Below are 17,955 nucleotides of genomic sequence, written 5' to 3'. Positions count from 1 at the left end.
GATCCTTACTGTCCTGAAGGTACACAGAACTCTGCTCGGCCGTGCCAGCTTCACCGAGAAACTCCAGGCCCCAGGTCGTTTCGCATCGTCTTCACACAGTCGGGCTACCTTTCATTTGCCTTCATCTGTACCCGTCATTCCAGCCTTCAACGTCCGGCTTTCCAACCTCCTGCATCTCGAAAGTATGCTTGACATAGACGAAGGAAGAGGCAGCATGCCACTCGAAATATTCCGACACATGACTCAGAAGTCTCTTGAATGGCGCTCGTGATCTCATCTTACCGGCGGCAGCCCGATGGCGTCTTGCTCGGGCTTTTAGGTGGCTTCTTCCCAGGTAGGTATTCCTTGTCAATGAATATCTACGAAGAGGAACGGGTTAAGAAAACCCCGACGACCGTGGCATCTCTTCGAACCGTCGTGTAGCGCCGTGCGGTCGGCCATATGTGAGTACCCATATATCAAGAGGTTGAAGGCTCACTCACGCTATTCTCATCGATCTTATCTCGCTTTATCGCAAATCAAGCCTACTTCCCAAAGCGGCATCAACGCGAAGTCGAACCCACAGATAATGCTACAATATGGGAAGCTCCCAAGCGGCCACCCACATCCCTCTCGGCACTGACCCCATCCCGTAAGTAACCCCGTTTCCTCAACTGCGGGAGCCCTCTCCCTCCCCGCGGAGGGCCTTGTACCTCTTCCACCTCAGACCATCCTCTTTTCCCTCAGCCCTGCGGTCATTCCGACATTCGAAGCTACCCCCGGAGCGCGTGCTCCACGAATACAAGGTCCTTATCACTCTGTTAGCAGGATCCGCAGCGGCCGGAACCATACGTTCCCCCACACTATCACCGCGCGAAGACGTGGATGAGGGCACTCACAGCCCTCGGGGTGTATAGCCAGCCTTCCATGTGTATTGAGTACCCTTCGTATGTATAGCACTCAGCGGTGTATAAGAACATCGGGCGATTTCCACTCTGCGCCCTTCGGCGCCCCACGTTTTCCAACCTACCTCACCCTTGCGGTGCTTACCCTCGTTGAAGCTCGTGGCGCTGCCTCTTATCCGCCATGACGCCGGAAGAGGACAGGCTATTGTACGCTTTCGGACGCAATGAGATGAAGAACGTGGTCGTGATGTTCTTTATGGCTGTCGCGTACGGTGAGTCAAGCACCATCCATTCCCTCGTCCTATGCTCACCCATCGTAGGCGTCTTCCTCTGCTTGACACCTCTCGCGCTTCTCATTATGCTGTGCGTCTACCTTGAGCGAGATGCACCAGAGAGTGCGCTAACCCCACCCCCAGCCGCCGCGCCCGCTCGCGCACCATCCTCATCCAGATCGGCGTCATCCTTCTCCTCTTCGCCAGCGTGACCATCAACACCGCATGCGTCCTCGCCGTCATCCTGCTCCAGCTCTCGCGCGGGTTCACGCGAAATTTGGACGAGCCGATCCTTCAGAGGTTTAGAGCGGCGGACCACGAGACGCTGTGGATGTTTGTGTATCAGACGTGGGCGCAGCCGATCCAGGTGTGTATCTCGATTTTACCCAGCAGTATTGTGTACTGTCCCTTGTGTCGGCTGCTCGTCGCAATGTCCGAATCACTGCAATGTCCGACTGACACATGTTGTAGTTCATCGCTGGTGATTCGATCATCGTCTGGCGCGCGTGGATATTCTGGAGGGGGAGGAGAGGGGTGCAATATGCCCTGCTCGTCGTTCTGATTGCGGATGCCGGTGAGCTATCTGGACTCTATGTATTGAACTCATGCTGACGCGACTCCAGCGATGGCCATAGCCTTCGGCGTGTGGACGACGGAAAAGATATACGACACCATCCGAGATCCAGGTATGGGTGCAGCGATACTTGGAGCGTCCACGTTTCTGTCCTTTGGCACGAATCTCTTTTCTACGGCGGCCATAGCGTTGAGGGCATGGTGAGTGCAACCTTCCTGAAGTTGAAAATATCGCTCAACTTATGTCAATGTATAGGCAGAACCACCGTCAACTAGCGGCGACGTTCAGCTTCTCTGGCGTGGCAGGGCACGGCCAGAATATACGGCGACTGGAAAGCGCCTTCTTCATTCTTGTCGAAAGTGGCGCGCTCTTGTGTTTATGTCAGGTATGTCGAATGCCAGCTGGTTTCGTAATCAGGACATCGCGGCCCTGACTCTAGCTATCCCAGTTCGTCTACGCGATCCTCTCCGTGCTCGACGGGCATAATGGCTCTCCATTGGATTGGGGGACCAGCATGATGGGCACACTCAGTCAGATGCTAGCGGTACGTGGCCTTCACTTCTCGTGTCCATGCACCGGACCTTACTTCCGTTTAATGATCCTCGTAGGCCCTCAATCCTGTCCTCGTCATCCTCCTAGTCCGCCTCCGCTTCTCCATGATCGACTCCGACTCCGAACTGTCCACCACTACGACCACCACTCGCGGCCTCACGCACGTCGAGCGCATCGCGCTCTCGCAGCGTTCCCGCTCGCTCGACCTCGATTCGCAGGGGCCGAAGACTCCCGTGAAAGAGTCCGCGCCGTGGAAAGACGGCGAAGCGAGGGCGACGTGGAAAGACTCCGAGGCGAGGGCGGCGTGGAGAGATATCCCGAAGTCGGAGGAACCGTGGCAGGAGCCAAGCCTGTATACCCATGCGTCGATCGATGGTGTTGTAGTGCAGACGGTGACGACGCAGCATGCCCTGTGACGACACATACTCTGTCCGGAGGGCGCAAAATGCGCTATGGGCTGGCTGTGAGGCCGGTGATGACCTTCGGGTTAAATACTTACCTGTCTTTCTTGACTTGTACGCTGCATACACTCGCTTGAGAAGTAGTTGTTCTTCCTGTTGTATTCTAATGTTGTATGTATGTTTAGTAGGATAGAGAGTATTTGAGATTACCGTGACTATTCAGACGTCGACAAGATAACTGCGATAGCATGTCACCTCACCTTTCTCTGCTCCGCCTGTTCACAGTTTTTCTTCCTACTGAATATCCATTCTGCGCAACCCATGACTACCTTTCGTGCGAAGGCCCAATACGGCGGCCTTAAAGGGAGGAGGTTCGATGTGTCACAACATGCATGCAACGCTTGCATACGTCACGCTTGCTGCTTGCTTTCTTCCTCCATCTCCTCGGGCTCAGACAACGCTTTACTACAGCCGCAGCTCTGCGCCCTCTCATTTGTGCCGATAATCGCTGCCGGGAGGATGTCATGATTTATGAAGATTCGTATGTCACGGTTCGTCTCGTCACAGTCTCTCACGGCTCGATATTGAAAGGGGGCCCTCTGTGGACGATCCATAGACGCCTGAGCAACCCGAGACTTCAACTCCTCGTCAAGAACTACTCAAGCTACTATTTACTCTACCGGAGACGGACATATATACCGCTCGCACGCCTTCAAGGCCCAAGATTCGTCCCCGATCGACGAGGAAAAATATGATCGCCAAGTACGTCGACTCCCCTTCGACGTCTACCACCTAGGGATCATGCAATTCTCTGTTGGCTTTCTCATCGCAGAAGATCTACAGTGCCTTCGCCTGCCCACGAGTCGGCGGCACCTTCGTCCATCGCCGCGCTCCCGCGTCTCACGGTTCACAAAAGAAGACATGCAATTTCGTCAATGGCGATGACTCCCCGGATTCGAGGGGACGATGGGGTGTAATCCAAGTGGTCCATGTCGCTCACCGCCTCGCTCAAAGCTCACCCGCTGCCGACTGATGACTGGGCGCCTACTGATTTTCCCATCATCTACTTCGGCCCACGCCCTTTACGGCACCGCCGCTGCGGCCTGGGAAGTGTGTCGTAATCCGAGGTGCGCGGGTGCAGTGCAGCTCATTGCAAGCTCATTGCACGGGCACTCGTGGATCTCACTGAAGGGAAACGCGCTCGGGGACCTTGCCAGCTTCACCGCCTTGGAGCCCTTCGTCCCCCTCCCCAAGCGACATCCATCAAGCCGCCGACCCCACCTCCACCGCCGCTGTCGCGTCACACACAATAAGCGCCACACGCGATACGCCAGGACCAGCGCCCCTCCATTGCGATCCCACGCCTTGTATCTTCTAGAGCCCGGCCGGCGCCCGTCGTGCAGGGTCCCGCCGTCGAAGAGCGCGTACCTCGTGCCGAAGGGGACCGTACCTCGTGCGCATGATGGTGACTGACTCCCCTCTCTTTTGTGAAGCACTGCCCGACTGATGGACTTTCTACCAATAGTCATATTCGCGGAGTTCGCTCAAGAGATCCACTGTGCGCCGCACGAGGCAACGCTGTAGCGATTTGAATATACTTACAGCATCGAACAATAAGCAAGCGGACCATTCGCCGCAACGCGAGGGACCTGGGCTTTCCTACCGTCGAAGATTCCTCCTTTCGTTGGAGTGGTCTGAGGGCAGAGGGAGGGACGACCGCCTATCCATCGCCAACTAGTAGATGATCATCTCGCCCCTCGTCTATGTCGCGGCAGCGGGAGCTGCCACAGCAGTCAAGAAAGGCAGAACACCGTTCAAGAATTCGCCGAGAAGCACCCCCTTTCTCGTTGCGATGCGGAGCTAGTGTTTGAATCGAGCTGTGCGAAGGGATAAGCGCCAGGACTCGGTAAGCGTAGTCCGCCGCCGGGTCGTCGCCTCCTAATATATCTCTTTGTGCCGAATCTGGAATATTTTACTCACAATGGTCGGCGCCTCTTATACTGAAGCGCCCTGCCCGACCTCCCTTTCTTCCCCACCCACCACCTCTACCAAGCTTGCCACTCCCGAAGCACCCAAGTGCTAGATCTCACAGCGTCCAGAATGGACGACTTCACCGTGCAAGCGATCGCGCTTGCGTTCAGCTACACCATCGCCATCGCCCTGCGCGCTGCTGGTCTCGTGGACAACGTCCTAGAGACCACCACAGCTGCTTACTGCGTTACGCTCCCGCCTACATCCCTCACCTTGCGCGATACCCCAGTCATCTCCGCCCTCCTGGAAGGTGCCAGTTTGGACCCCACCCGCACCCCGACCGCTCCTCCCATCGCCCTCAACTTCAAGTCTATACCGGTGCCCGACCGCCTTGACATCAGGATCAGTCCCCTCGCCCGTCGCCTTCTCATCAACGAGGACGAGCTCGAGCGGGCCCTGCCCGCCAAACAGCGGAATGATCATGCGGCGCGGATCGCCGATGAGGTCGCCACTGCATGGTCCTCCTACGAGGAGCGCCTGATCAGCCGCCCGTCCGCCACAAAGGACGCACCATGGCTTCAAGCCTCTCCCAACGGCCTCACCTCTTACATCCTCGCCCTCGTAGGTCGTTTAGCGCCGGCGTGGTCGCAGACACTGACTGGTCCGCAGATCGTCCTTATCATGACCGTTGTCGTGATATACGTCCGGCTCTTCCGCCACAAACCCACGCGCCGATTCCCTGCCGCGCAAGCGGAAGTTGAATCCGGGGCCCCGCCGGCACCGCCGCCATCCACGTGCGTTTTGCCATCGCTGCCGCTCGCGTGCTCGCGCTGACTGTTCGTTTTAGTAGCGTCGACGACGAGGTGGACGCCGCGCAGCAAGAGATTGACAATCTTCTGGCCAGCGTTCCCGGGCCCGCTTCTTACGAGGAACGCATCCCCCACGTCGAGATCTTGCCTGCACCTGCCGTAGCAGTACCCGCCGCACCTGCACCCGTTACTCCAGCTCCGGCTCCAGCTCCTACCGCACCAGCACCCATTGCGCCAGCACCCGCCGCACCCGCGCCTACCGTACAAGCGCCCGTCGTACAAGCACCGATCGCACCAGCACCCGCAGTTCCAGCGCCTATCCCTGCCGCCGCCGCCGCCGCTGTACCTGCCCCCGTCGTCGTACCCAGCGTTCCTCACCTCGCCTCGCAAAACCCGGCCGTCCAATCAGACGAAGACGACGATGACTCGGAGGATGATGGCGACGCCTCTCACAACTCCCCTCATAACGTCGATGCATTGGACACGTCGCCTACCAGTCGTTCCAGCGACTCGGAAGCTTCAAACGACCTCGCCGATGATCCCCTACCCTTCGCCCACGATGATTGCCTCTTCGCCACCGATGCGAAGTGCGTGACTTCCTAATACTTCCCTTCCTGTCATTGACCACCTCACAGTGAGCCGACGCTTTCTGACAGTGTCCCCATCGATGTTACCAACCCCGTCCCCCGTTCCGCCTCCTCGGTCTCGATCCACGAGTATGTCCATGATTTTGCTGCACTAGACGCGCATGCTGACCTATCGCTAGTGACACCATCATAGTGAACCTGCCTGGTCGGCCTGCCGAGATGCCCCAGCCCCTCCCATCCATTCATCCTACTACTTCCTTCCCTGAAGCCAATGTCCTCCCACTGAATTCGTACGTGTAGCGCACGCTACTCGCTTCTCATCTCCACTGACATCCCTATCCAGAGCTCGTCCTGAAGCCGACGTCGCCTTCCAGCCTGAGAGCACGGACGCCAGCTTCTTCGACATCGCCGACGAATCCTCCACACCCGTCGTGAGCCTGCCCCGCGCTCATCGCGGGGACGAGGTCAACGTCGGCTTGTCTCCGGCTCTGCCGTGCGTCACCGCATCCAACAACGCCGCGTTGCAGCCTTCGAGCGTCGGCGACAGCTCCTTTAGCTTCCTCGACGAGACCTCCCCATCCGCATCCTTCGTGAACCTGCCTCGCGCCATCCAAGCGAATGAGAATGATGTCGGCTCCTCTTCGAGACCACAGTGCGTAGCTCCTCACATATATTTTCGTCTGCTCACTGGTCCATAGGGACTTTACCGAGCCGTCCGACGACAACACTGGTTCAACTAGTGACGAGGAGTCCGAAGCCGAGAACATAGACGAGTTTGAGATGGTCGCCCGCCTTCAGGGCATGTTCTCGCTTCGCTCAAGCAATGTATCGAGTCTTAACAGGTATGTCAATGTCGTGCATCCCTGCTTACTCCTCTCTGAGTATCGTCCGCAGACGAGATGCTCGAACTCCCGCCATCGTTATAGTGAACCCGACGCAGTCTCAGGCTACAGACAGCACACCATCCTCCCCACAGCTACAGACGCCGCCGGATGTTCCCGTGGCCGGGCCAGCTTCATTTGCTGCTACGTATGTATCATATCATACACTTGTCAATCTTTTTCTGACCTTCTGACAGCAATGAAATGTTGGCGCAGATGCTTGACAATCTGCGAAGCAAGCCTGCTCCCTCATTGACCACGCCGTATGTCTACGAGTTTTTGTCTATGGCGTGCACTGACAGCCGCCCAGATCCATCGAACGCTCGCCTTCACCTGCAGAGGAGGCCGCGCCGTCTGCTGGGCCGCCCTCCGTCGGAAATTTTAGCCACCTCGACTTCCTCACGTCGCGTCTCGTGCAGTCCGCTGCGTCCACGGCGACGCAGTCCTATGACGGGGTCAATCTCCTGCCCATTCTATTTCCGGACCCCCTCCCAGCCGAAGATGCAGTGGCGCTTGACGTTCGAGGTCAGGAACAAGACGCAGGCCCGACCGCGGAGGATGATCAGCAGCCCATTCAAGCTCTGGACGAGACCGAGCCCCGCGAGTCTGGTGCAGAGGAGGAAGACGTGGTCAACGTCCATGTCCCGGATGAAGAACCCTCCAAGGCATCCGTCGAGCCGTCATCCTCCATTTCCGAGTCTTCATCGCCGCTCGACGAGGGCACTGCACCCCTTACGCTTCCCGCCATCCCCCGCGATACCCGCCAGGCGCATGAGGTATCACAAGGCGCGCCTCAATACGGCGAGACACTGTACATCGCCATACCCCGACCGTCTATCGCTCGCGTTCCGCCTCATCAGGCGCGTCCTCAAGCGCCGATCATTCGCCCTACGCCTCAGCAGGAGCGGCCCCCGGCGTCGGCCATTCGTATCGCGCCTCCTGCGCCTCTAGAGTGCCCCCGGTACAGGTGTACCTCGCCCTCTGCCGCCGAGGTACCGAACGACGAGCTCTCGGCAGTCAACTTCGTCTGGGCTCAAGCGCCTCCATACGGCATCATGCGGGGTAGCCGGCTGGACGGATTGGAAGAGATCTCGCAGGCAGTGGACATGGCTATCGCGCGTGTAGAGGCAAGCGCATCGGTTGTAGATGCACCCGCAGAGGCGGTGGCCACCCACCCACGCATCGACGACCTTCAAGAGTGCGAAGTTACACCAAGGTACGTACAAAGTTCCATGCTGGTGGTCTCAGGCTAACTCGTTCTATAGCAAGGTGGAGATGCCCGTGCACTCGGCCGAATTGCTACTTCAGGCGACGCCAGTCGTTACAGAGGCGCGCGACGACACTCCCGAGCTGCCCCTTCCCAACGCGACGACGAACGAGGACATCTGCACTGAGACGCCTTCACCCGCCGAGCATGTTGTCGCAGAGCCCGTCCCCAACTTCTCCGAGACGTCAGCCCCACCTGCGCCCACCATCACAACCATGCCCGCCCATGGGCGTCGCAAGACGCGTGCCAAAGGTGTGAAGATTGTCCTTCAGAGCAACGGCCCGCGCAACCTCGGGCGCTAGCCGGGCATCAACATCTCTCGGGCATCTCTCCACCGGCAACGGCCTATACGAACAACAAGTTCACGCTTCGACACGACTCTCGGGGACGTCTCGTCTAGCTCAGCCCTTAAGTGAGGCACTCGGCTGTCATGGTCATGACATCGCGCGCGAGCGCGAATCGTCAATTCTGCGAAGCAGCCTTCCGTCATCCTCCCGGATCAGATCCTGCGATGGCCTTCAGGACCGCGCCAGATTCGTCGCAGGCGCTCTGGGCTCCGCAGGTCGTGCACTGTGCATCGACGTGGCGCCAGGACTGCAGTGATTCCTCCCCGGTTTTATCTCGCGCAGACCATCTCCAGCTTGAGTTTATACTGTACCCCCGCACCATTAGTATTATACTTGTCGAGAACCGAGCAAAGCGACTGTGTATATTAGATTGAATTACTGCGATATTCTGATTGTGGCCCAGATATTTCGTTGGACGACATGTCCGGCAAGTCGTTGAACAAGGCGATCCTGCAAGTACGTAGACTAGTTCCGAGTCGTCCGTGACAGCAAGTTTGACGAGAGGTAATGGATGGTGTCCATTAGCCAGATGTACCGCGTGCAGGCAGCGCACCTGAACGATGCGTCAGGGCATGCAAGTCTCGCTGCATGTTGGTCTTCCACTGCTCGAGCTCGGCGCAGCGCTGCCTCAACTGCTCGTTCGACTCCTCAAGCGAGCGCTTCTGCTGTTCTGCCTCCTGTTTCTCGGCGACAACCCGTTGACTGTGCTTCAGCATCGCGTTGTGCTTCGCCTGAAGCTTATCCCTCTCCTGCTCAGTGTCCTTGAGCTTTTGCACGAGACCGGGGTCGTCAGCAGCAGACGGTGGACCAGAAGCTTGGGAGAGCTCTTCTAACCGTCGTTGAAGCTCAAGAATGTGCTTCTGCTGCTTCTCCGACTGGTCTTCCAGCGCGGTGTGGGCGCGGATGAGATGATCTTTCTGCGCCGCGAGCTCGTCCTTCGCTCGCTCCGTAGCGGCGAGCTTATCAGCAAGGCCTGTATCACTGCTGACGGCTGGTGGCGCCGGAGTCTGCGAGAGCTCCTCGAGTCGCTGTCCAAGCTCGAGGACCTGCTTCTGCAGGTTCTCGAATTGCCCCTCCATAGCCGCGTGCGTCTCTACCAGGTGGGCTCTCTGCGCTGCGAGCGAGTCCCTTGTTCGCTCGGCAGCGGCGAGCTTCTGGGCGATATCGGGTCTGGATTCGACGGATGGCGCAGCGGGAGCTTGCGAAGGCTCTTCACGACGCCGTTCAAGCTCGAGGACCCGCTTCAGCTGCTTTTCGGCCTGCTCTTCCAGTTCCGCATGCGCTCTGACCAGATGGCCTTTCTGCGCCTCGAGCTCGTCAATGCGTAGCTGCATGTCCTGGGTCTTGACCTCGAGGCGAGCGTCCAAAGTCTCGTAGCGCCGCTCAAGCTTAGCGTGCTAGCGTTGGAGCTCTGCGTGGCGCTGCTCGAGCTCAGTTTCGCCCACGTGCTCTTCCACTTTGAGTGCGAGCTCAGCAATGCGCGGCGCGGAGGAAGATGATGCCATGAATGCGTTACCGCTTCGCGGTGGGAGATGAGCACTGGATACGCTGGTGGACTCAGGGGAAGATCTAGGGGCGGTAGGCAGGGGATCTCTTAAAGGCGAAGCGGTCGCATTGTGTGGTCTCTTCTGTTCGTTCTTCTCCACCTGCACTGCCTTGATGGTCGATGACGGCTTCGTAGCAGTGCCCAACTGCGCGAACGCTGGCTTAACCGCAGCGGCACGACGCACGCCAGGCTTAGCAGCCTCCACCGCGACCGAGGGTATGACTCTCCGCGCCACCGCATTCCATGCGTTCGACTGCCGTTCGTTGGTCGAGCAATGCAGCAAACGGGAAAGAAGGGGAAGGGAAGTCTTCAAGAAGCCCGAAACTTGGTCCACGTTGTCCGGATCCATAGGCGAGTCACCCACGTCCAACGTCGACAGATGTGGAGGTTTCGACGCTGCCGAATTCGCAGGCTGCATTGACCAGCGCGTATCGCGTGAATCGACGGTAAGCGCTAAGGTCTGCAATTCTGGGAGATTATTTGCGAGCGCCGCCACGCACGCCAGCGAGATCCAGGCCCGGTGCAATTTACTGCGCATCGAGCTGAGGCGCAGGGTATGCAGCTCCGGCCACCACTTGGCTACAGTCTCGCAATCCTTGCGGGACAGAGCCACGCCGCTCGCCACGTCGAGCACGAGCATCTCGAAGCCACAGAAGTCGGCTAGCAGGCTGAGCTGCGACATGCTAAGTAACCAGTCGATACACAACGGAAGGATGCTTTTCCTGCGCTGGATAACTAACGTCTTGAGTGCCCGAGGGTCGCAGGTCCGCTTGACGGCGTTGAGCAGGTCGTGAAATTCGTCAGCTGTGGCGCTCCCGATGTCCTTGAGGATGATACTTCGAAGCCTTGAGTGGTCTATGGAGTCGATTATTGCCTGCGATAGTTTGACTGCGGGGAATTCTGGTTGCTCGAATGTGTTTTCCAGATATTGCAAGTCACAGAAGCCGCCCTTGCGAAGACGAGGCAGGCCGTCCATCGCACTCCCCAGAATCACGAAGGACAATTTCTCCAGCTTCTTCGCCTGAGCTAGCCCCTCGATGCCTGCTTTGCCATACGGTGCGGTCAAATCGAGGTCGTAGATGACAGCAGGGGCGCGCGGCAGAGATGACAACGGCGAAGAGAGATCCTCCGTGGCCTGAATACAAAAGTGTTCAAGCGCACGTAAGCTCAGAAGCACAGTGCGGACGACCTCAGGCGTTGCGCGTTGAACCTTGACGGTGTCGATTAAGTCTGGGAAGAGGCGAGGCCATGCATTAAGGGTGCGTTGTGGATCTGGGGCAGGAGATCCGATGATGACCAACTGACGCACGCAAGGAAGAAGGGGGTCAGGCAAGCCCCCTCGACATCCCCTGGGAGCGTGGATATCCTTGGCCAGAGCGTAGGGTGGCACAGTCAGGAGCTCGCGAATATCTATTGTGAGCCTGCGCACCAACTTGCCGAGGGTTCGTGGTCTCGCATTTATCGACTCTATGATGTTGAGCCATTTCTCTGGGCCCATAGCAGCCGCTGCTCCCTGGCATCTCTTGCCCTTATGGTCGTCCTTCGTCTTGTAGCATGCCACGACCATTCCCGCCCACAACTTCTCAGTGACCAGACGAAGGAGAGGCTCCAAGGAGGGTAGCTCATGCCATAGAATGGGGCTTGCGCGCTCCTCCCAGGATTTAGAGACACATGCCAAACGAGAGAGGGTTCCTCGTGGCGCATACGAGCAGATTCGGTGACATATTTCCGCGTTCTGAAGCAGGGCTTTCGTGCAGCTGCGAGCGTCGGTCAAGACCCTCGTCGAGGCGGCAGCTTGTAATCCTCTTACCTGCTTCTGTGAACGGTCATGAGAACCTTGTCCGAGCCTCCCCAAGTCGTCGCGGTCGGAGACAAGTTCGTGGAAGCGACATGCCCGTGCACCATGCATCGGCCCGGCCTTGATTCGGGTTCGAATCCCGACATGTTCGCCAGGCAGATCAGGCTCGTAGATTGAGCCTTCTCCATTGCCATCATGCGCTAGGCGATAACGAGTACTTTCACTAGTATAGCACCGGAGAGACAATTCCTAGTAGTATATACACTTCCGACCGACTTCATAATACCATAATCCAGCCGACTTAGTTGCACATCGAGGACTCAGAACAGTTGGATGATACAACGATACAAACAACAAGATGGAAAACAAGCTCGACCGCAGACGATGAAAAGTACACGAGAATTATCCAGACAGTCCGCGAGGCGGCCCACCCGACAGACGCGCCAAATCTTGTATGCCTCGTTGCATGTCACCCTGCCAGCGCTCGAGCTTAGCACAGCGCTGCTTCAGCTGCTCGTTCGACTGCTCGATGGCGCGCCTCTGCAGCTCGTGTGCCCGCTCGAGCTGTCGCTTCTGCTCCTTCTGCTGCTCGAGCTGACGCTTATGCTCCCCGTTGGCCTGCTCGAGCTGCCGCTTCTCCTGCTCCGTGACCTTGCTGCGGGCCACGACCTCGCGCGTGTGCTTGAGCATCGCGTTGTAGCGCGCCTGCAGCTCGTCCTTCTCCCGTTTGGCGGCGCTGAGCTTCTGCGCGAGACCAGAGTCGCCGCTGCTGGTGGACGTTGGCGCGGGTATGAGCATAGGTTCCTCTAGCCGCCGCTCGAGCTCAAGAATCCTCTTCTGCTGCTCCTCGGACTGCTCTTCGAGGGCGGCGTGCGCTCGCGAGAGATGGTCCTTCTGCGCTGCGAGCTCGTCCTTCAATCGCTCCATGACGCTGAGCTTGCGCGCGAGGCCAGGGTCTACCGAAGGGGATGGTGGCGCGGGAGCCTGCGCTGGCGGCTCACGTTGTCGCTCGAGCATGAGAATACGCTTCTGCTGCTTCTCAGTCTGCTCTTCTACATCCGCGTGCGCTCGCGCGAGTTGATCCTTCTGTCTCGCCAACTCATCCCTCTGTAGCGTGAGCTGGTCGTTCTGTCTCCCGAGTTCGTCCGCCCGCTCTGCAAGCTCATCCCTTTGCGTGGCAATTTCATTCTTCTGCATCGCAAGTTCGACGTGGCGCAATTGCAGCTCACGATTCTCGAGGTTAAGGCGCTGGTCCATGGTCTGGTATCTCCGCCCGAGCTTGGTGTGTTTGCGCTCGAGTATAACGTGTTTGGCCTCCAGGTCAGCGCTACGCTTCTCAAGGTCAGTGCAGCGCTGATCGAGGTCGCGTTTGCGTTGCTCGAGAACACGGTTCTTGCTTTCGAGCTCTGCGATGTAAGTTGCAGAAGCGAGGGGCGCGGTAAGATCAGGTGGTGCAGTCGGTGCGGAAGGTGCAGCATCGGCTTGGCGGTCCCGCTGTGGCTGGGCGAGATTGGCTGCTTCGGGAGACGCATTGGGAGACGCTGGGATAGGGTGCGGCTTCTTCGGGAGTGAGGCCTGGCTGGTGTCAATGCGAGATGTCTGGCGCTCGACAGTTTCCACCTTTGGCGCTGCGGTAATAGGCAGTGGCTGCTGCAAAGTTGACGGAGCCGGTGTGCTTCCTTCAGCGATGCTTAATCTCTCCACGCTCGTTTCCCGCGAAGAAAGCCGGCGGAGGTCCGGTTCACCATCGTCTGGAGCAGTTGATTCTAGGACCCTCCGCGCGACCTCGTCCCACGCATGCGACTGCTGCTCGTCGATTGAGGAGTGCAGGATCCGGCGAAGGCACGGAAGCGTTCTCGCCAGGAAGTCCACCACCTCGTTCACGCTATACGGGTCGATGGTCGAGTCGCCCAGGTCTAGCGTCGTCACCCACGACCGAGACGGCAGCGGCTCCCCTGGCTCCGGACGCTGCCACGGCCATTGGATGCTTCGGGTGTCCACTGCGAGCGCCAGCGTCTCCAGATCCGCGCACTTCTCCGCGAAGACTGCTACGCACGCCAGCGGCGTCGGCGAGCGGCGCGCCTTGTCGGAAACGGAGCTCAGGCGCAGGGTGCGTAGCTTGGGCCACCATTTAGCGACGGCCTGACACTCCTTCTGGTCGAGGATAACGCCGCGCGCAACGTCGAGCACGAGCATCTGGAGCTGCTTGAACTCGGCGAGCAGGACGAGGTGCGACAAGTAAAGCGGCCAGTCGACGCAGGATAAGAGATCGCCTTCCCTGCGGCGAATGACCAGCGTCTGGAGTGCATGTGGGTTGCAGCTTCGGCTGATGGCCACGAGTAGGTCGTAGAACTCGTCTGCCGTGATACGTCCGATATGCTGGAGGCATAACCGCCGCAACCTCTGATGGTCGAAAGACTCGATGATTGCTTGCGACAGCTTAGGTGCGGGGAACTCGGGAAACTTGAAAGCTAGGTCCAAGGACTGCAGGGCCTCGAAAGAGCCTGGTTGCGTGACGGGCAGCCCCTCTTGAGCGCTGCTGCTCATCACAAGCCAAGTGATAGTCTTCAAGTCCTTGGCTTGCGATAACGCCTCCACCCCCATCTTGCTGTATGGCGCAGTGAGCTCCAGGTCGTGAAAAGCGATGGTTCGCGCATTGGACGCCAGCACTCCGAGGGGCTGGGAGAGATCGAGAGAGCTATGAATGCACAGGCGCCTCACTCGCAAGTGATACGATAGAAGGATGGCGATCACCGCTGGTGTGCCGGGCTGGACGTCAATGATGTCGATATTAGTTGGAAAGACGCGGGGCCACGCCGTACGAAGGTGCTCCATGCAAGCAACGTCCAGTGAGCATGGCAGGATAGTCAACACCCTCAAGGACGATAGAAGGGGAATAGGTACTCCTTCTCGGCAAGCAACAGCGTCGGCACCGTTGACCGGCGTGTACGCCGGTACGGCTTCGAGGGCGCGATGAAGGTCTACACTGACCCTGCAAATCAGCTCTGCGCGACTGCGTACTCGCCCCAGAGGCGACCACTGACTCGGCGCGGCCGGCGGTCCATTTGCAGTAGGATTACGCGCCTTGCAGATCTTCTTATGCTTCTTTGTCGTCTTGTAGCACCGCTCGACTAGTTCGTCCCACGTATCCGGGGTCACCAAGTCGAACAGTGGATCCAGCGACGGCAGCTCATACCACAGAACCAAGTTTGCGTTAATCTCCCATGCCTTCGATACGCGCGCCAGTCGAGAAAGGTCCCCTGGTGGTGCATACGAGCATATTCGTTGACATATCTCTGCATTCAGGAAGGCTCTCGCGCAGCTGTAATTCAGAGTGAGTTCCCAAAAACACGCAGAACGTCATGCTATATTACCTGCTCCGCCGCACGGACATCGCAGCTCTCTGTTACCGACCCTAGCCAGCTTGTACGGTGCGCCGTGGTGGTTTGAGGCAAGTTGGAAAGAAGCATCAACGCCGCACGCAGCCTGACGCAGGGCGGACCGCCAGTGATCCGGAGTACATGTCCCCTTTCGTTCCCGTACTTCCGATAGCAACCTCGCAAAGCTTACGCCTGATACAGTATCGCCCAGAGTATCATTGGTAGAGAGGACAGCACACAGATTTCTGTATTGCTCAGGGTCATGATCATAATTCTGACCTAGTTGTATTGTACATTTCCGGCCGATCCCACACATCTCAACTCAGGCCAAGCTCGCAGAAGAGGTCGACAGCTCGACGATGAAGGTTATACCCTGCACGAGCACTTGTTAGCATGGTCGTCGAAGCAAATCCTCCGCGACAGCGAACAGGTAGCCAAGGATAGAAAATGACCGAGATTGGATGACTTTACACTCACCAACTTGACGAACCGCTGCAGATGCTCGAAGCTGTACTCTCCCTCAAGTAGGTCGATAGTGTCATTGACGGTATGGTAGCCTTCGCCCATTTCTGCAAGCAAATCGTCAGCAAGCTCCCGGCGACACAACCATCTGCGATGACCAGCCATCCGCTGGGCTTGTCCCGCTCAATTGCTAAGCATATAACTCACCTTCAAACAACCCCTCGCACACATACGCCGCGCGGTATCCCGCGCGCGTCCAGCTCATGTGGTCCGAGCCGCAGCGCTTGCCGCAGCCAGTGAGGGCCCAAGGGACGGAGAGGTAGGCATCAACCTGGGCGAGTAGTCAGTGATTCAAGAGCGGCGAAAAGCAGAGGCTACTTATGTACCAGCCCCGTCACATAGTCCAACAGCCCCTTGTCCACTTCATCTTGGAAGAGACCAATTTTGGGCTCGACGCCATGCTTGACAACGGCGAGGCCTGGCAAGGGGTGCCCGTTAGCGATCGCGGCCAACATAAGCACAGTATCATTCGCGAATGAGGTCTACGATGCCAGACAACAGTTGCTCACCATCCATCTGCAACATCCCAATTACCTCCTTCCCCTCGCGCTCGTACTCCGCCGCGACGTCCTGACTGCCCAACAGACCGCCTTCCTCTGCCGCGTACCAGTGCAGTTCCACGGCAATGCCCGCGGGCGGGGTGAAGGACTGGTAGGACTGGGTGAGCGAATGTTGCATGGATGCGAGAAGGATGGTTCATGGACACAGAAGGATGAAGGAATAGGATGCATGCAACGCGGTAGGCGGGGCAAGTAGCAGAGAAGGTACACGACCAGGGAAGATACTCACCTTCCTCACCAACGTCCGCAGAATCTGTAGTAACGCGACCGTCCCGCTCCCATCATCGTCCGCACCAGGAGCGCGGTAGAAGGGCAGCTTGTAGTTCAGCGAGTCCTGGTGCGCGCCGATGATGATAAGGCGGGGGTCTTCCGCGTTATGCGCGTCTTTGAACTCGTTAGCGTCTTCGAACTCGGTAGCGTCTTCGTTGGCGGAAATAAAGGTCGACGCACCATCGGTAGCACTCTCCAGTCGGACGAGGAGCGACTTCTGTGGGAAGGAGTGCGCGAAGCGGCGGATGGTGATGTTGACGGAGGGGTCGGCAGGTTTGACGATCTGAGTCGGGGTACTGAGCACGGTCACGTCCTAACGAGTGCAGGCTCTCGCCGCCGAGAAAGCCAACGAGATCATCGACCACTCACCTCGCCCACATATCCATACAGCCAATCGCTGCTCCGCGCGCCCCACAAGCTACGATAGCTGCGCGTCCAGAAGGAGGTGAGGTTGCCGAGGTCGTCTTGCATTTGGGTGTAGTCGGCGAGGCCTGGGACGAGGTTAACGTCGTCCCTGCACGATGAAGAGCTTGCACGCACCATCCGTCAATCTGACGATCTCACTCAGCGCGTCGACGGAGATCTCTGGCAGCGCGCTAGGTAGCTGCGCAGGCGGAAGCGCGCGGCGTATGGAGCCAAGGTCCTGGTGGTTCGTGATGTCCATGAAATCGTAGCCCTCGGCGCGCAGGCGAAGCTTGTCGCCTTCGGTCATCCTGGAGGGCGGTAGAGCGTGTGCATGTCGGTATAGAGGACGAGCATGTTGAGCACGGCGAGGTTGAGTAGGCGAGCAGAGAACACCGTCAGCACAATCCTAACGCGCGAAGTACCAGCGCACGCACCATCTTGCCTCATCCTCTCCGAACACCTCCACCAAGCGCTCCTCCTCCAGCCCACAGTCATCGCCGACCTCCTTCAGCAGGTCCACGACGCCCATATCCTGCCATACTGCCAGAATCTCGGGCGGTTGCAGCACAGACAACGCATCCAGCGCGTCCGTCGCGCAGCGGTCACTGGCGAGCGGCAACTGCGCGTCTTGCGCACTGACGAGCGCAGAGACGAGCGCAACCAGAAAAGCAGCCTTCATGGTATGCGCGCTCGCTGTGTAGAGATGATGGTAGGAGGCAAGGTGCGGCGGGTGTCTTCCGCGGAGGATGGTGTCGCTGTGATCAGGTCCAGGTCGAATCAATGCCTATCAGTCCCATGGCGCGCAGCGTCGGTGGGCGCAGCAGGGCTGTATGCCCAGTGTTGTATTGCCCATGGCGAGAGGGAGGTTGAGGACGAGAGAGAAGAAGGGAGGGCACAGGCAAGGTTCATGATGGTTGGAGGCAAGCTTG

The 17,955-nt window shown here is 58.4% G+C and overlaps 7 protein-coding genes across 7 annotated transcripts; 3 read left to right on the top strand and 4 right to left on the bottom strand.

Annotated features, from left to right (window-relative positions):
- Positions 1-844: 844 nt before the first annotated feature.
- Positions 845-2,872, top strand: SCHCODRAFT_02638251 (uncharacterized protein). Its single transcript, XM_003028207.2, has 8 exons — positions 845-1,156; positions 1,205-1,247; positions 1,301-1,523; positions 1,628-1,730; positions 1,780-1,930; positions 1,986-2,115; positions 2,179-2,274; positions 2,339-2,872. The coding sequence occupies exons 1-8, from the start codon at positions 1,141-1,143 to the stop codon at positions 2,696-2,698; spliced, it is 1,122 nt and encodes a 373-aa protein (XP_003028253.2). The 5' UTR covers positions 845-1,140; the 3' UTR covers positions 2,699-2,872.
- Positions 2,873-3,544: 672 nt separating this feature from the next.
- On the top strand, positions 3,545-4,592 carry SCHCODRAFT_02066417 (uncharacterized protein). The gene is made up of 2 exons (XM_050341670.1): positions 3,545-4,148; positions 4,209-4,592. Exons 1-2 carry the CDS (start codon positions 3,650-3,652, stop codon positions 4,265-4,267), a joined length of 558 nt encoding a protein of 185 aa, XP_050198101.1. The 5' UTR covers positions 3,545-3,649; the 3' UTR covers positions 4,268-4,592.
- Positions 4,593-4,725: 133 nt separating this feature from the next.
- Positions 4,726-8,884, top strand: SCHCODRAFT_01192535 (uncharacterized protein). The gene is made up of 11 exons (XM_003028206.3): positions 4,726-5,275; positions 5,324-5,448; positions 5,505-6,050; positions 6,099-6,179; positions 6,230-6,340; positions 6,394-6,702; positions 6,749-6,892; positions 6,945-7,079; positions 7,129-7,194; positions 7,242-8,147; positions 8,197-8,884. The coding sequence occupies exons 1-11, from the start codon at positions 4,784-4,786 to the stop codon at positions 8,498-8,500; spliced, it is 3,219 nt and encodes a 1,072-aa protein (XP_003028252.1). The 5' UTR covers positions 4,726-4,783; the 3' UTR covers positions 8,501-8,884.
- A 39-nt stretch (positions 8,885-8,923) lies between these two features.
- SCHCODRAFT_02638244 (uncharacterized protein) lies at positions 8,924-10,184 on the bottom strand. Its single transcript, XM_050346016.1, has one exon. The coding sequence runs from the start codon at positions 9,877-9,879 to the stop codon at positions 9,067-9,069; it is 813 nt and encodes a 270-aa protein (XP_050198100.1). The 5' UTR covers positions 9,880-10,184; the 3' UTR covers positions 8,924-9,066.
- SCHCODRAFT_01216023 (uncharacterized protein) lies at positions 9,991-11,931 on the bottom strand (the record flags this gene model as incomplete). The annotated part of the gene is made up of 2 exons (XM_050341267.1): positions 11,902-11,931; positions 9,991-11,848 (listed from the first exon to the last, which is right to left on the bottom strand). Coding segments are annotated over exons 1-2 (1,878 nt in total), but the record flags the coding sequence as incomplete, so codon positions are not given.
- Positions 11,932-12,091: 160 nt separating this feature from the next.
- SCHCODRAFT_02638241 (uncharacterized protein) lies at positions 12,092-14,539 on the bottom strand. The gene has a single exon (XM_050346015.1). It carries the CDS (start codon positions 14,491-14,493, stop codon positions 12,292-12,294), a length of 2,202 nt encoding a protein of 733 aa, XP_050198098.1. The 5' UTR covers positions 14,494-14,539; the 3' UTR covers positions 12,092-12,291.
- Positions 14,540-15,459: 920 nt separating this feature from the next.
- SCHCODRAFT_02638233 (Zn-dependent exopeptidase) lies at positions 15,460-17,953 on the bottom strand. The gene is made up of 11 exons (XM_050346014.1): positions 17,618-17,953; positions 17,162-17,335; positions 16,991-17,112; positions 16,802-16,904; positions 16,581-16,735; positions 16,301-16,439; positions 16,118-16,209; positions 16,080-16,082; positions 15,939-16,059; positions 15,747-15,838; positions 15,460-15,642 (listed from the first exon to the last, which is right to left on the bottom strand). The coding sequence occupies exons 1-11, from the start codon at positions 17,703-17,705 to the stop codon at positions 15,592-15,594; spliced, it is 1,140 nt and encodes a 379-aa protein (XP_050198097.1). The 5' UTR covers positions 17,706-17,953; the 3' UTR covers positions 15,460-15,591.
- Positions 17,954-17,955: the final 2 nt, after the last annotated feature.

This window comes from Schizophyllum commune, assembly GCF_000143185.2.
Source record: "Schizophyllum commune H4-8 unplaced genomic scaffold SCHCOscaffold_11, whole genome shotgun sequence".
Taxonomy (NCBI): Eukaryota; Fungi; Basidiomycota; class Agaricomycetes; order Agaricales; family Schizophyllaceae; genus Schizophyllum; species Schizophyllum commune.
Note: the sequence above shows the minus strand (reverse complement) of the source record. Positions and strands in the feature narration are given on the sequence as shown.

Excerpts from the sequence above, each read along its gene's own strand:
- SCHCODRAFT_02638251 (XM_003028207.2), top strand. Across the intron at positions 1,731-1,779 it reads CGTTCTGATTGCGGATGCCG|CGATGGCCATAGCCTTCGGC; the intron begins GTGAGCTATCTG and ends ACGCGACTCCAG. Across the intron at positions 2,275-2,338 it reads CACTCAGTCAGATGCTAGCG|GCCCTCAATCCTGTCCTCGT; the intron begins GTACGTGGCCTT and ends TGATCCTCGTAG.
- SCHCODRAFT_02066417 (XM_050341670.1), top strand. The coding sequence starts at position 3,650 with ATGGGGTGTAATCCAAGTGGTCCATGTCGCTCACCGCCTCGCTCAAAG. Across the intron at positions 4,149-4,208 it reads CGTACCTCGTGCGCATGATG|TCATATTCGCGGAGTTCGCT; the intron begins GTGACTGACTCC and ends TTCTACCAATAG.
- SCHCODRAFT_01192535 (XM_003028206.3), top strand. The coding sequence starts at position 4,784 with ATGGACGACTTCACCGTGCAAGCGATCGCGCTTGCGTTCAGCTACACC. Across the intron at positions 5,449-5,504 it reads CCGGCACCGCCGCCATCCAC|CGTCGACGACGAGGTGGACG; the intron begins GTGCGTTTTGCC and ends TCGTTTTAGTAG. Across the intron at positions 6,051-6,098 it reads CTCTTCGCCACCGATGCGAA|TGAGCCGACGCTTTCTGACA; the intron begins GTGCGTGACTTC and ends ACCACCTCACAG.
- SCHCODRAFT_02638244 (XM_050346016.1), bottom strand. The coding sequence starts at position 9,879 with ATGCAGCTACGCATTGACGAGCTCGAGGCGCAGAAAGGCCATCTGGTC.
- SCHCODRAFT_02638241 (XM_050346015.1), bottom strand. The coding sequence starts at position 14,493 with ATGGGGGTGGAGGCGTTATCGCAAGCCAAGGACTTGAAGACTATCACT.
- SCHCODRAFT_02638233 (XM_050346014.1), bottom strand. The coding sequence starts at position 17,705 with ATGAAGGCTGCTTTTCTGGTTGCGCTCGTCTCTGCGCTCGTCAGTGCG. Across the intron at positions 15,839-15,938 it reads GTGCGAGGGGTTGTTTGAAG|AAATGGGCGAAGGCTACCAT; the intron begins GTGAGTTATATG and ends ATTTGCTTGCAG. Across the intron at positions 15,643-15,746 it reads TGCAGCGGTTCGTCAAGTTG|GGTATAACCTTCATCGTCGA; the intron begins GTGAGTGTAAAG and ends GTGCTCGTGCAG.